The sequence below is a fragment of the Idiotropiscis lumnitzeri genome, chromosome 5, assembly GCF_059441095.1.
Source record: "Idiotropiscis lumnitzeri isolate Australia: NSW breed Sydney's pygmy pipehorse chromosome 5, RoL_Ilum_1.0, whole genome shotgun sequence".
NCBI classification, from domain to species: domain Eukaryota; kingdom Metazoa; phylum Chordata; class Actinopteri; order Syngnathiformes; family Syngnathidae; genus Idiotropiscis; species Idiotropiscis lumnitzeri.
This window is the reverse complement of record NC_142395.1, coordinates 26635054-26650097: the sequence shown is the minus strand read 5'-3', so window position 1 is coordinate 26650097 and position 15044 is coordinate 26635054. Positions and strand designations below refer to the sequence as shown.

The window sequence follows — 15044 nt, the reverse complement described above, 5'->3', positions numbered from 1 at the left end:
TCTCGTTCGATGGCGCACATGTCACTCACCAATAATGATTTGTATTGTGATTTTCCTGACTGATATTAAAAACAATAAAAGCGATTATTCTAATAAAAAAAAATTGTAAATCAAATTGAAATCGCAATATCTTCCAGAAAAACCGCAATACAATTTTTTTCCCTAAAATCGTTCAACTAGCAGCAGCCCAGGTCGACAATTTCTGGACAAAGATTTCGGCTTTTCAAACAAATGTTACAAGGCTTTTAATATTTAAATGTTGAAGCCACTGCTTTGAAAAATGATTATTCTGTAATAAAGACCAAATATATCAATGGAAGCTAGCCAAAAGGCACAAATAACACACTGTGCATGTTTAACGACTAAAATGACAACAGGTAAAACACAGACACATCTCAATATCACAAGTTGTCCGTTTATAAACAACCTAAGAATAGGCTGCGACAAAATGTCAAAGCCAGCCGGGCAGGCAAGAACAACTCTTGCTCCAAAGCAAACGGTGGAGTGCGATCCAACAGCATTCACATAACGTGTAGTCGTTACAAAAGGGGCCTTCGAGTCTCTTGCTGTGTTGAACACTAAATCCCGCCCTTACCAAGAGCTGTTTTAATTAAAAATTCCTCCTGGATGCAGAACAAGGCAGCATTCTTACATCTTACATTCTTTTGATATCCAATACTCTTAAACATTGTAATTGGCACTGTTGTGAGAGTCAGGAGAAACCTCGAGATGAGCGAGGCAGAAAAGACGTGAAATACTCAAGTTTCATTTGTAAGTTTACCAATCCACCCCATCTCCACCAGAATGCAAACCAATTAAATCGGTACTGAATGCTGAATGACTGATTATCTAACATCATCTACATATTTCCAATCCAGGATTATTTAACGCCAAAAGGCTTTGTGTCATGTCTTATCCACAGGTACGTTTATGGACAGAGTTTCGCCCTACCAATGAGTGAAGTTGTACTTAACACTGGACATCATGTAGCGATAGTGCGAGAATATGTCTTAGTGCACCTGTGCACCTCTTTTATAATGTCTGAGAGTGACATTAAGTGCACGCCTTTCGTCAAAAATCAGACACATTAAAACATGGAAAGAATAAAGTATTTAGTGACTCATAAGAGGGCGTAAATTGATGCATCGTCATTAGATTTCTTGACATCTAACGGTCAGCAATCTCACCGCTACCATTCAAAAAGCAGCAATTAGAACAACTATTCTAGCAACATCCAAAAATGAACCGTGCAAAACCTATGCAACGGGCATCCTAATGGTGTAAGGCGCCAGCCGTGTAGATATATTGCTCATATGGGAATAGTATAGATGTACTCTGAAATGTTCCTAACAAGCTTTTCCCCTCGTGAGATTTGTGGCGCGAGATTTTCTTTCAGGGGGGCTGACACCAAGAAACAACAAGCTTGCCAAAGCTTTTATTCACCGCTGGGAGAAGTCAACCTGCCACGTACGGTACGACAAGCATCAACAACAGATTAAACAGGCTTTGAAAACCACATTCTTGAAAGTTGTGGTGAATTATTCATTATTCTGAGTACACGCAGAGGTGAAAGTCAAAGTTGTTTGAAAAAGTCTGCCATATTTCAATTCTCATTTTTGGTAAACTGTAAAGAGTGGAAACGCTCGAGTCTCATTGCCTGAGGTTGTTGTTAGGGATGCACCGAGACGATAGGGCTACACTCACACTCGTGATATGCACCGATACTGCACGTCGATACCACTTCACGAGCTTGACATAAATAGCCGTGTAGACATTCTTTAAGGTAAACAAACTTTACAATGACAACACTTAGCTGACTGCAAATTGAGGCCTTTAAAATAGATAATTAACTTTGCTCTGGAGGAAACTGAGTAGGCCCCCCATCCAGCAAGCACTGAGTTTAGCCACTGCCATCGTTCGCTTGCACCTTGACCAAACAGGCCATGCTCCCGTCACAAAGATGCAACGAAGGTAGAAATAGGCGAAAAAATTTTAATTCACTTGCCCACAGTATAAGATGCAGTTTTAGAAATTGAATACACCGCGGCTGAACTAAACGAGCCAAGTGCACAATTGCCAACAAATCGGTTGCCGACTTACACCCGCACACCTGGCGATTGACCTTCACACAGGTGACAACTTGACATAATGGGAAAAACTGTGACCCCTGAACAGCAGGTTGCTCCGAACAACGTAGCCGCATCATAATAATACAAAGAAAGGTGAGAAATAAGGGAGTGACTGAAGAAAACTAGTTGCAGAACCCTACAGACTGCGTGAAAGTTCTGTTGCGCCGCTAAACCATGCAGTTTTTTTCTCTTGCTGTGAGAGAAGTAAAAATTCAAGGCCATGACATGCTGTTGTACGGTTATACGACCAACCTCATGCAATTTCATGATACTTGTTAAGAAATCGTTTGCACATTGGAAAAAATTGATGCACTTATTTTCTTATGCAGCAATCTCCTTTATTTCGGCACAGTGTACATCTTCAATTTGTACATGGTGCCACTTATGGATGTTAACAAAAATACACAATATACCCTTACAGAATAACACATTTGACTTACACTTGGGCCTACTATGCTACTGTATTACAATGTCGGTCATTATGGTGGTACTTAAAGAGCTAAGTATTTTAGATGTCCAAAACGTTTAAGATCCCGACACCTGCGACTTACATTTAATCGCCAGCTATCCAAAATTGCAACGTTGCTTTCGGTGACACAAATGACACCTACACATTTCAGCTAGCTAACGCGCTAACAGGAATAGCATTTCAAGTTACCCCGCGTGGAATAAGTTACCTTTCTCTTGACTGACATGAAACGATTACACGACAATTTAGTCCCGAAACATTTCCCATTGGAACAAATATGCCATCGTTTTTTTAAATTACACCTGAACCTGTCCACAGGATATGATGCGGTTTTAGGCCTTTTTTAAAGGCGTTGTTAGCTTGCTACCTGGTCACTCGTTTACATCCCCGTTTTCGTTCAATGAACACCACAGTTATGTACACTCAAATGGAGTGTTAATTACGTTAGTCGGGTGAAAGTAAATTTGATATACGGCGCTGTCACGGCGATTATGGCTGAGAGTCGCGTAGTATGAATGGTTGTGTGTACCTAAGTTAGCTTGTGACAGGCACAACCCCGGTTGCACTGAGGAGCACTTCCTATGCAGCGCCACGGTGAGTTGTCAACGTAAATAGCAATAAAAACGACCAAGTATTACGATCTTTTCGCACAATTTCCGCATGTCTATTGACAGGAGTTCACTCACAACGCACTTACCAGCCGTGGTGACGCCAGAAAGTAAGTGGAATCGTCTCTATTAGCAATGGAGGGAGGAACACACTCGACATGCAAAATGGTGGCTACTCCAGCCTCAGCACATCTACCGCAGGCGGAGGGTTACACTGACATGTCCCAAAAGGTTTTGGAGCAAGAAGGTTTGCTCAAGTTTAGCAGCGTACAGTAGCGTTTAGCTTTCATCGGAGGACTTGTTTGAATCGTGGCATTCATCTGTTTCAAGACGCACGTCTGATACGCCGATGATCACTGGATAACATGGGTAAAGCACTGATTACATCCCCACTGTATGTCCGCATTGATTAGAACGTGCGCGGTTCTCGTCTAGCGCCTGTTCTGATGCATCGTTATTATAAAGAGCTAGCCTGTTGTTAGCCAGCTCGCTAACGTCAATTTGTTGCTGTTACAAGCGAACCGAACAAAAAAAGCAATAATCCTACGCATTTTGCTGGGTGATGGATGTGCGTGTCGCTTCATATTTGAACGCGATTGGCGCATTTCAGTGATATAATTTTTGTTGATGTGGATTACTTTCTGTTCAAGACACCCCCCTGTTCCTCTCCGGCGGAAGAATATCACTTTTCTAGTCCATGTGGTGGTGCGGTCCTTTTACTCGTGGCATTCACTGATGACGACTTGTTGGTGTAATGTTGTGGTACTGGGTGTGTGGCGGCTTAGAGCGCCATCTGGCGGCCTATGTTGGATCTGTTAGAGAAACAATCGATGACAATCCATCCATCCATTATCCAAGCTGTTTCCTCACGATGTTCGTGGGCGTACTGCAGCCTGAAGGTCTAAAATCCAGCAACTCTGGTTCTCCCCGTTATGTATTTGTACATGGCAAGGCGTTTGAGTATTTATTTTGTGTACACAAATATTTTAATATTTATCACCAACTAAAGTAAGAATTGGAGAAAATTAAAGTCCTTAGACTCCATCTTTGGAATAATTATCTCTCAAATGCTCACATCTTCGTGATTTAAAGAAAAAAATCCCATGTGTCTCTCTCCATCTCATCTCTACTGCATCCCCCAGGCCGACAAGAACATCTATCTTTTGCTGTTGTCGGTTACGCTCATGTGAAAAAGTTGAAAGCTTTGGTTAGTTTTGATCATTTTGTATTTCTCTCACTGTCTCCTCTTTCCGTTCAGCTTAGATGGCTTGGTTTTATTTTCCTTAAAATGGGTCATCAAGTTTGTTTTCTTGAATCAAATCCATACATGTGCAGTCAGAAGATGGAATTGTCCATTGCATGAGAAGGTACCCAAAAATTTGCTTGATGTTGACTCAACTCAGCTTGTTTATGTAGCGGTTTCACAATAACCGCAGATGTGACATCATAAATTAATATAAATAACCAGACAAAATGTTCTCGAATAAAAATATACCGTAGCGCTCTTCACTTTCATACTTTGCACACAAGAAGTCGTGAGTTTTATTTCCTTTTTAAGCTGTTAATAGATGTGAGAGAAGCAAGATTGGCATCTCCATTGACCAGTGTAAGGGCATCAGGATTGTAGATGTCACTCACATTTGTTCCAACTTCCATGCTGAGTTGGTGATTTTTGATTGATTGATATGATTTTTTTTAGGGGGCATAATTATGCTTCATACTACCACTGCAAAATGAATATACTCCCCATGCAGTAAAAAAATGTGTTTTCATTAATATAGCTGGACCATATGTACTAAACAAGTCGCTAATGAAGGGGTCATTGCATTTTCATATTACATTTCTCTTTAATTTGCACCTCTTTCTTGATAGAATTAAATGTTATTGCTTATTGAACATTTCCATAATTTCCAATGATAAAAAGAGTTTTATTTCACCCATAACGCCTCAGTAAACGCATATTTAATGTGAAAACGTTTCTCGATAGGGGATATTCCGCCTATTAATACCCGCTAGTTGCTAGCCTACTATCTCAAGCGCGAACACTTCCGCGTTGGCTTCACGGATCCCACAATGCAACGCGGCAGCCCTGACGTGCCAGATCAGCTGAGCTCGAGCGTCGCCTCGGTGAGCACGCGCCCGTCAGCGGCGTGCACGCGCCCGTCAGCGGCTCTTCATCTGAGCTGCTCCGGGGGCGCTCGAACGATCCCAGTCGGCTTTTAAAAACGGAGCCCATCCTTTGAAGAAACGTTTTTTTTTTTTTAATCACCACCGCAAAGATGTGACGCTCTATGTGGATTCGTTTTTATTAATATTTGTTTTGCCTCTTTTAATCGACGGTTTGGAAACATAAATCATTTTCCACCTGGACCGGTGCTGAGGGTGGCACGTCCCGGGGGTGCGGAGGGGATTCCACATTCTTTTCTTCATTCCCTGGGAGTGGACCATAATATGTCCAGGCGAAAACAGACCAACCCCTTCAAAGTTGACTGTAGGTATTCCAGCTATTTGTGTCGTGTGCGTTTGTCGCTTGATTACCACGTTTCGGTCTGCATGGGTTAGTCTGGTTGTTTGTGTGACAGTGTCAACAGAATTACATAAAGTATACCTAAACTGGTATGTCTTCTAGAAAAAATATATTACACAATTAAAATAGCCTTTAGATTCCAGTGTTGAAGTGATGCAGCTCTGCATGAGGTCTGCAGAAGCTCGCAAGACACTCAAAAAGATGTACACGGAGCCACGTGACTGTGTGTTACTCGTATATGTATTTACAATTTTCTTTAGTGCCACATTTGGTTCATTCCTTGTTTCTAAATTGCCTCGTGGTGTTCTCTCGAACCCCCCACCGCCAGCCGACCCCTCCAGCTGATGGATTGATGCATGTGTTCTGTTAGAAGCTGTCACAAAACAATGTCGTCTAGTATTTGAGAGAGTTGCTCTATTATCTGATTATTGAGAAGGAAAAAAAACTTTTAGAAACGCAAGTGACTGTATCCAGTGGTGTCTTGACTTTTTCAATTTGTTCTCATCACTCAAATCACCTTTCACTATTGAAATGAGTGGAAATTAGGTCTCTGTTTTGCAAGTTGCTTTCAGAGTAGATGATCTTGTATTGAAATTGAAGCCCCGCGTGAATGCTCCCGTTTTTAGACTTTGTGTTTACTTCTTAGGTGTTTTTCTTTGGATCCGCATGGCATCATGGGATGTAACGCGTCAACACTGTCATCCGGAGTCATCTGAGGAGCATTTCTTGATATTAATTACATTTCTGCTGATGTTCCAGATTCAGGACAGTACAGATAATAAAATCAACTATTGACTGTTACTTTGGAATGTCTATCCGCTCTTTGTGTATGGATTAACTCTAAATGAGTTGAGTGTGATAACAGAATAATTTAGTAATATAGCCATTTCGACGGGTGATTTTTTTTTTTCCACCATGGTAAACCCTGATAAGGCTTGTGTATGGACCACAGTGTGTGTAGCCAAAATAGCCGGTGTGACATCAATAAAGCGAGACACACTCAGATGTCCAATTACAAGAAATTAAACCAAGAAGGACTCGAGATTGTCTGTTAGGGATAAACATTGAACGACCCTTGTTTTATCGGGGAAATTAATAATCCAATATTTTTTTTCCCAATTATATTTTTTTTCATTTTTGTCTGAATGTTTTAAAACCGAAAAAGTCGTTGCGGTCGGAACAGAATTTCTCCCTCAAAGCTTTGCAGGGATCAGTTTAACAAACAGACCAATGTTGCAGACGCATGCATCACTCCCGTACAAATAAGATGGCGGCGAGTCAGTAGGAAAGTCTGAGGAATAAATCGTTTGTACCACAACAGCATGTCTAAAATGGCCAACACAAGCTAATTTATTGATGTTATAAAATTTAAAATCGCCAACCAGCGCTAGTAAGAATGCATTTTAAAGCCCACGCAACGGGTGGAGGATAGGCATAGTTTATATTTCTACAAACGTATAAAAATCACATTCACACGTAAACTAAAACGGCAAGTCACTCAACTCGCAGACCACCAGCCAACTCGGCGCTCTCACTTTCTGGCACCCATGTCACTCACCAGGCCAGGCACCACCATTCAAAGCCATACACATGTAAAACTCACAGATACTACAGTAGAACATGAGGATGGTGACCCCAAAAATCATGCCTACACCTCACATGCACCCAATGCTCTTAAATAATTTCAAATCAAATTGCATCCGATCCATTGCTGGGATAATCAGTAGAACACTTTAATTCTAAAAATATTAAACGGCTGCATCCCGAGCACGGAAACGTGTCTTAAGACATCAAGGCGGTTGTCGTGCGTAATCTGCTAAATGTATGTATGCATCATGCTGCTTCTAAGCATAGTTTTTCCTCCCCAGGTGTTGAAATACATCTTGCACTCGTGACCGCCGTGAGCCGTCGAAGCTAATGAGCTCATTCGCTACTCTGTGACGGTTTGCAGTGGGCACTGAAATCCCTCAGGCGGGCCTAATTCCGTGTAGTCGCCACAACTTTTAGTGCCTTAGGTGATTATTTGTGAGCTCTTTGAGTTCTCGCACGCTGAGGTCGTTATTTGTTTGGCACATTTTTCCATTTTTTCGTGGAGGAGCACACCTGACAGGCTGACGCACTCATTGCTGTTGGACCGGGGACGTCTGTTATAGATCATCCCAAAGTTTTTTTGTTGCTCTACCTGGGTTCATGAATGTTTGAAGTCAGTTTTACGTTTAGCCAGGAGGATTTGTGTCAGTCTCTTGGCAGGATTATGGTTGAATCCACAGTTTGCACATTGCTCTTGAGATTGATCTGCATTTAAAGTTAAAGGTTGAATTTTGAAATTTTAGGCGAAACATTTTGATGACAAAGATGGATTGGAATAGCCGAAGCTAACGTCCACAACCGTCTTATTTTTCTCCTCTCACCCGCACGGATGTATAAAAAGACGCCTTGTTGGCTGGACATTCCGCTGTTCCACAGAGCGTTACCGTCCGGGCGAGTGAAAAAAACGTCTTTGCGATTAGTCAATTTCAAGCGTTAAACATCGATTTGACCATTCCGTTCTACCCACTAATGCGCATCCGTTGGAACAATCTTTTATTAAATTAAATGCCCGCGAAAAGTGAGATCCAGGATCTTTGTCATTTCCTGCAGGTTCCGACAATGTTTTGTGTGTGTGTTGGTATTTTGATAACGACTGAAAGAAGAATGAGAAGGGATGTTGTGAATTCCATCCCTGTCGTTGATTGGCACTCAAGTCTAGTTTTGGTGTTCTATTTTTTTGCTGGGTTTTGTTTTCCTCAACCCCCCACTAACCACCTCCTCTTCATCGTCTCATGTCTGTTGGCTGATGAGTTTGTCTCTTTGTCTGGATCCAGTCAGACACTGCGTCACCTCCTGCATACAGACACACAGACACTCGCAGATAACATCACTGTGGCAAAGACTGATGACGGGAGGGAGGGAGGGCGGAGAGACAGATGTACAGACACAGACTAACAACGGGAGGGGAGGGGGTATCTCCCACACATCAATCACGAGGCTGTGTGAAGCCCGCTTGTCGTGCTGGTTCGTAGTTCAGCACTCAGACACACTCCGCCAGTGCAAACAAACGGGGTTCTATGGGAAAAGTGCCCAAAGTGGGTTCACACGTTAGCTTTATTTGGTCGGGAGCCAAGTAGGAGAACGACAAATCTTCTCGAGACATACGGACGGGCGGTTGGTCATGATTTTCAATTTGGCTTCACACGATCATTAAAACATAATCAAAGAAAAATTATTAGTGTGTCAAACGTCGCCGCGTGTAAATGACACTTTGCATTTTATGCAAAAATTTAACGACATCCCCTAATCCAGTGCTTCTGAAATATTGAGGCGGGCCAAGTGTGATGCTGAGTGGTAGTGATGAGTAAATGAAGCTTCAAATGTGCTTCATGAACCAGTTGTAGTATTCTTGGACTCCAGTAGATGGCACTCTCGGTTCAACATTGGACTGAACGCACACTGACTTGCCATTTTTTTAAACACTTTATTTAAACCAACAGTGCCATCTAGAGGACTCCAAAATATAGCAGCTGGTTCATGAAGCAAATTTGAAGCTTCATTTTCCCATCACGACTGAGAGGGGCCGTGTGACCCTGGGGAACATGCTTTTTTCCCCCACTGAGCTACAATAAAGTGTAATTGCACATCCACTCCAGTAGTTGGCAGTGGCGCTCTCCTTGCCCATTGTGCGCAGCGAGTTTTAACTCTACAGTTTGTTTTTGCAACGAAAATGCTATTATTTATAGTTGCGCCGGAGAGTGGGCGGTGGGGTGGGGGCTATTTTTTCTTCTTGCAACGGGGGGGGGGCGTCACGGCAAATAATTGTGAAGCACGGCCCTAATTGCAAAAAAACAAAAAAAACAGTTGGTCGGAAAATAGGACCTTGTGAAGGGGCCAGTCGCTCTCAAGTAACAGGAGAGAGAGGCCAATTAAAGCCGTGATTAATTCCCAAGGTGTGAATGCCACAGCAGCATCTCCCGGGAAGGGAAGTTGAGCACCGTTTTGTGCGGGGTCAAATGCGCTAACATAAGTGATGAAGGAGTTAAACGGAGTCACATATGGGCAAAGCTCGGTCCTCCTCCTCCTCCTCCGAGCTGGCCGTGGAGCTATGAAAGTGGTGGGAGATGCACACGAGGGCGGCTGGGCTGTTCGTTGTGTGGGTGGTAGTGAGAGAGAAGAGAAGAGAAGAAGGCTGGCGAGCTCCAGGAAAAAAAAAAAAAAAAAAAAGAAGAGCGCAACCTACTTCCCCCTGCGGGACTGCAGCATGTATCAGGCTGTATGTGCGTGTGAGACAGTAGTGGGGGGTTGGGATGCAAATGAAGTGTGCACGTATGTCAGCGAGCTCACGTTTATTATGTCCCAGTGCAGGACGGCTGACGGCAAAGCGGCCTGCTCGGTATTGTTTTGCTTCTCCCGTGCATTCCAAAGATCTATGGAAAGGTTTGACGATGATTTACTAGGCGGTCCGGAGGTTTTTGGCGGTGACTACCCCGAAGCGTCGATAAATCAAATGAAATGGCAAAGTGTTCTCAGAGGAGAGGCTTGCACGCGCGACTGTGTCTCAAAGGGGACCGCTGGTGCATGCACAAGTGTTGAAAAATTAATGACTTCTTATGGTGAATAAGGTAGTAAGGGCGGATTTCACGTTGCTATGGCGATAAAGAGCCTTGTGTCATTGGTTTGTAACTTAATTAATTTTTGCAATGTTAAGTTCCACTTGAATATTATGGGCGTGAATATTTTAAATGGCCCGACATGGATTCTTCTTGTAGTCTTATATATTAAATATATTACACAGTAAAAAAAAAAAAAAAAAAAAATATATATATATATATATATATATAAATATATATATATAAATATATATATATATATTATATATATAGAAAAAAAAAAAAAATATATATATATATAAATAAAATAAAAAAATTAAAAAAGTCTACACACCTTTTGTTTCGTTGCCAGGTTTTTGTTACCTACAAAGATAAGACCAAGATAAATAATTTCAAAACATTTTCCACCATTAATGTACAACTCACAATTGCAAAATATATTTTCTCACTAGACACAACAATATCTCCTAATCACAGTTGGGATAACGTGTGATGGTCCAATGATACCAGGGGTGCACTTTTTGGCAATAATTAGAGGTATAGGTCACATTAAATGTGGAAAAAAATATTTTTTTTAATATTAAAAAAACCTGGCTGTTTTTTTAAATTGATTTATTTTTGTATTATTATTAATTTTTTTTCTAAATTTTATTATCCTGGTCCACATTTTTATATTTGAAACAAAAAGATGTAATGATCCAAAGTGCCTTATACAATTATTATTAATTTTTTTATACAAAAAAAAAAAGCTAAAATGATCTGCAACATATAGAGTGAGCATGTCAAGAGGTTCCACGTTCAAATCTTTGCTCAAGGCTTCATGTGTGCAGTTGGCATGTGTTCTCTCCAATTGCATGGATGAAACACATGGCCTGAATTTTGGACACTTTTACTTCATGAACTGACTGCTAAGTTTCTCTCCAGTGGTGCAGCTGTCAAATTGAGTGCCTTCTGTGTTATATTAGCCGGTATTGCATTTATATGTTATCATGAGCAGATCTCGCTGTTACTAATTACAGAAATGTCCCGTAGGCATTTTTTAGCTGACGTGACATATTTTTCTAATTTACTTTGCAGCTGATTTATTGTCCAACACGCAGAATGATTTTTGCACTATCATTATAAATATGAGTTTAATTGCCAGCATTGCAGCTGAAATTATTTTTTTTCATTATTTATCAGTTTATATTAAGCGGAGTCCCAAACTAATTTTTATCGCAGGCCACTTTGTTGCTATGGTTTCTGTTTTTTTTTTATTTTTTATTTTATTTGATTTTTTCTTCAATATTAAGAAAACAACATCTCTTACCCGTACAGACACTCCATGTCGGATGTACCTGAGAATCTTTTTCCCTACTTCTCTCCAGGGCCATTCCATACTTCGGGCATCACTGGATTTCAGCACACTATTAACATGGACGGTCGGGACGAGTTCACCGAAGACAGTGAGTGTTGCAGCAACAACTCGCAGGAAGTCGTCGGACACGAAAGTGCCACAGGTATAGGACGGCGAAGGGAGGCGGCGGGGATGGGCAACATTCCTCGCACTGGAGGGGGTGTTAGTGAGAGTAAGCTCTGCCCTGTGCTCTGTTGCCCCGTCTGTATTGATAGGGCTGTGTTTGCCTCCATAGAAGACAGCGAAAGCGATCCGGACTCGTCGTCCAACGCCTCGGCCGACGACCACATGACTGCCAAGAGGGCGCCGTGCCGCCTGCAAGGAGCGGGAGTTAAAGAGGTGAGCGCGATGGATGAAGGAAGGAAGCTCGGCAGACTTATCTCAAGTATTTCTCAGCACGCGATTCAGTCCCGAGATTCACTTTCGCTCAGTCACATTTTTGACTTGGACGGTTCTTCTTCTGAGTCCACTAGGGGGCGGAAATTCTCCACATCACACATCCATTCGTCATCTGGACCGCTTCTCCTCACAAGGGTCGCACCGGGGGGGGTGCTGGAGCCTATCCCAGCTGTCTTCGGGCAGTAGACTTGGAACACCCTGTTCTATCACAAATATATATATTAAAAAAATCCTAGGTGTCATAATGGCTAATTATATTACATGGGTGGCGGCTCACCGTACGGAGACCCGATCACAAATTTGCTGGATCAATGACTACAAAATTTGTGTACCACTTTTTTTCAGACTCATACCATTACGAGTCTTTCTTCTTGAGTCCTCACATTTACCTACACCACTAATACATTTCATTGAACACCTGATTATGTCGTTTTAATCATTCTAAAACAAGATTTGCCTTTAAAGACGAACGAAAGGCAGAAGCAGCTCTTGTTGCTGCGAGCCCTCTGTTAGCAAATGTTCTTCATTTCAGCATCGAGAGTGAGTCATGTCTAAAATGCTACACAGCATCGTGTCAGTCGCTATGGCTGAGTCAGAGCGGCTCACTTGCACGTTTAACATGTCATTAAACTGCAGAAAGGCTTCGGAAAGTGGGCGACGCGGGCAGTGGGCCACCTCCGTCTTCAGAGAATGCGTCCCATTTTTAGGGCGGCGAGTTACCGGAATGAATTTTAAAATTCACACATGGAGCATCGAGTTTTAGGAATGTCAAATTTAGAATGTTGAAGATGTATTTGACGGGCGCTTGGTTTTCCGCAGGAGAACGAGGAAGGCTCGGACCACAGCACCAACTTTGTATGTCCTCTGTGCACGCTGGACTTCAGCAGCCCAGAGAAGCTCATCTCGCATGTTTACCAGGTGAGACAAACGCAGACAAACTGATGTAACGTGATCATATTTTTGTGAACCCCGTATGTCACTTTTTTTTTTTGGCACCGTTAAACAGCACACAGGTCTGATGAGCAACACCAAGAACTACGTGTGTCCCGTCTGTGGGCGAGCGCTGAGTTCACCCGGCTCTCTCGGACGTCATCTTCTCATCCACTCGGAGGATCGTCTCTCCAACTGCGCCGTGTGCGGCGCACACTTCACCGACACCGACAACTTCGACAGGTGCTGCTCTCACCTCGTGCAAGCGAGCTGAAATATTTGTCGGAATCAGAATTGGTTTAATTCACCAGTGTAATTTGGCTGGTGTGTTGAATTTTGTTGGATGCTCCGATTACCTTAGTTAGCAGCACAGTGAGGCGTGTTTTTTTTTGTATAATGACTGGGAATTATTCTCATGTTTTTATTTTGTTTACATTAATTGTTCGCTGTATTGTTTTTAATTAGATGTGCATCTAAATTACTTGCCTTTTATTGTTTTTTTTAAAAAACATTATTGGTATGTTATTGAGTTACTTTCATTTTATCATATTTAATTTCATTCAGTTTTGTTTATTGGTATTTTTAAATTAGAATGTCACTGTAAATATATTTATAAATAAGAAATTTCTTTTTTGTAGATTAGTAAAGATTTTTTCACATTTTTAATTTGTATTGTTCATAGAGTACATTATTTATATATATATATATAGAGAGATATATATATATTTTTTTATTTTTTTTAAATAATTTTTATTTTTGTTTGCATTTTGCTTGGGATGCCTCAACTTGAGCTTTTTTGCGATTTTTGCGGCAGTCAAAGGAAATTGTTAAAATCAAGGTATCCTTTAATCTTAGTGGTCTCTGCTGTTTTTTTACACCAGGGAGAAGCTCAAGGATGTCCTGGACACGACCAGGCTGGATGCCCCCGGCGGAAGTGACACTTGTCCCCTAACCCACTCGCTTTCCAACACTCCCATGCCCAGTCCACATTCCTGTCACGTGTCTGGGCCCAGCCCGAGTTCCTGCCAGGGCCCTCAGTCATGTCAAGTCCACGACCCCAGCGCCAGCCTATGTCAAACCCATCGAACGTGCCACTTGTCCGGCCCGTGTCAAGACCCCTCGAGCCAAGGACCCTCGTTTCCCTCCCTGCCCGACAGTCTGCTGTCCGAAGGACCGTCGCTGGCGTCCATCCCCGACGCCCTCACCTCCTCCTCCTCAGGTCTTCCTCCCATCCCGGACATCCTGAGCCCGATGCCCGTGTACCCGGCCGGCGTGCTCCTGGTGTGCAATAGCTGCATGGCCTACCAGCAGCTGGTGGAGTCCCAGTCCCCCATGCGCAAATGGGCCCTGCGCCGCAAAAACGAACCGCTGGAGTCCCGCCTGCACCGTCTGGAGCGCGAGCGCACGGCCAAGAAGAACAAACGCGCCTGCGAGACGGACGAGGAGCGCGAGCTGCGGCGTCTGCGCGACCGCGAGGCCAAGCGCATGCAGAGGATGCAGGAGTCGGAAGAGCAGCGGGCGCGCCGTCTGCAGCGGGACCGCGACGCCATGCGCCTCAAGAGGGCCAACGAGACGCCCGAGAAGCGGCAGGCCCGGCTCATCCGCGAGCGCGAGGCCAAGAGGATCAAGCGGCGGCTGGAGAAGATCGACCCCACGCTCAGGACGCAGATCGAGCACGATCCGGCCGCCATGGCCGCGCTCACGGCCGACATGAACCTCTTTCAGTTCCCCTGTCCTGTGTCCGTCCCTTCCATGGGCAATGGACTTTTCATGAAGCTGCCCTGAGAGGGCCGCAGCAGTGACAAAACACGGGGGTGTCCAAACTTTTCCTTCCAAGTGCACTCAACAAATACTTCATATATATCTAAAAATTGAAAACTAATACAGACTAAACTAAAACGAAGCATTGTCAAAAAAGAATAAATAACTTAAAAAAAAAATTT

At 43.0% G+C, this 15044-nt stretch overlaps 2 protein-coding genes across 10 annotated transcripts in view; one reads left to right on the top strand and one right to left on the bottom strand.

Annotated features, from left to right (window-relative positions):
• ap1g1 (adaptor related protein complex 1 subunit gamma 1) overlaps window positions 1-3650 on the bottom strand; it is a 20505-nt gene extending 16855 nt beyond the window's left edge. Inside the window, exon 1 of one of the 3 annotated variants that reach the window (XM_088295558.1) lies at window positions 3296-3650. The gene's annotated coding sequence lies outside the window, so the exon portion shown is untranslated. Of the gene's footprint in view, window positions 1-3127; window positions 3267-3295 lie in introns of those variants that run through there. The other 2 variants (XM_088295555.1, XM_088295557.1) reach the window with 2 other exon arrangements.
• On the top strand, window positions 3102-15044 carry znf821 (zinc finger protein 821). Of its 7 annotated transcripts, XM_088295563.1 has the most exons (7): window positions 3102-3192; window positions 3273-3316; window positions 11744-11875; window positions 12008-12111; window positions 12991-13089; window positions 13178-13344; window positions 13983-15044. In XM_088295563.1, the coding sequence occupies exons 3-7, from the start codon at window positions 11791-11793 to the stop codon at window positions 14884-14886; spliced, it is 1359 nt and encodes a 452-aa protein (XP_088151689.1). In that variant the 5' UTR covers window positions 3102-3192; window positions 3273-3316; window positions 11744-11790; the 3' UTR covers window positions 14887-15044. The 7 variants fall into 7 exon arrangements, with proteins under 7 accessions (XP_088151689.1, XP_088151688.1, XP_088151687.1 ...); XM_088295562.1 differs by lacking the exons at window positions 3102-3192; window positions 3273-3316 and adding an exon at window positions 3350-3575 and having other exon boundaries at window positions 12011-12111; XM_088295561.1 differs by lacking the exons at window positions 3102-3192; window positions 3273-3316 and adding an exon at window positions 3350-3575.

Bases quoted from the DNA above. Each gene is read 5' to 3' on its own strand.
- znf821 (XM_088295559.1), top strand. From the start codon at position 5,658: ATGTCCAGGCGAAAACAGACCAACCCCTTCAAAGTTGACT. The intron at 11,876-12,007 runs GTATAGGACGGC...TTGCCTCCATAG, and splicing joins CGGACACGAAAGTGCCACAG to AAGACAGCGAAAGCGATCCG. The intron at 13,090-13,177 runs GTGAGACAAACG...ACCGTTAAACAG, and splicing joins TCATCTCGCATGTTTACCAG to CACACAGGTCTGATGAGCAA.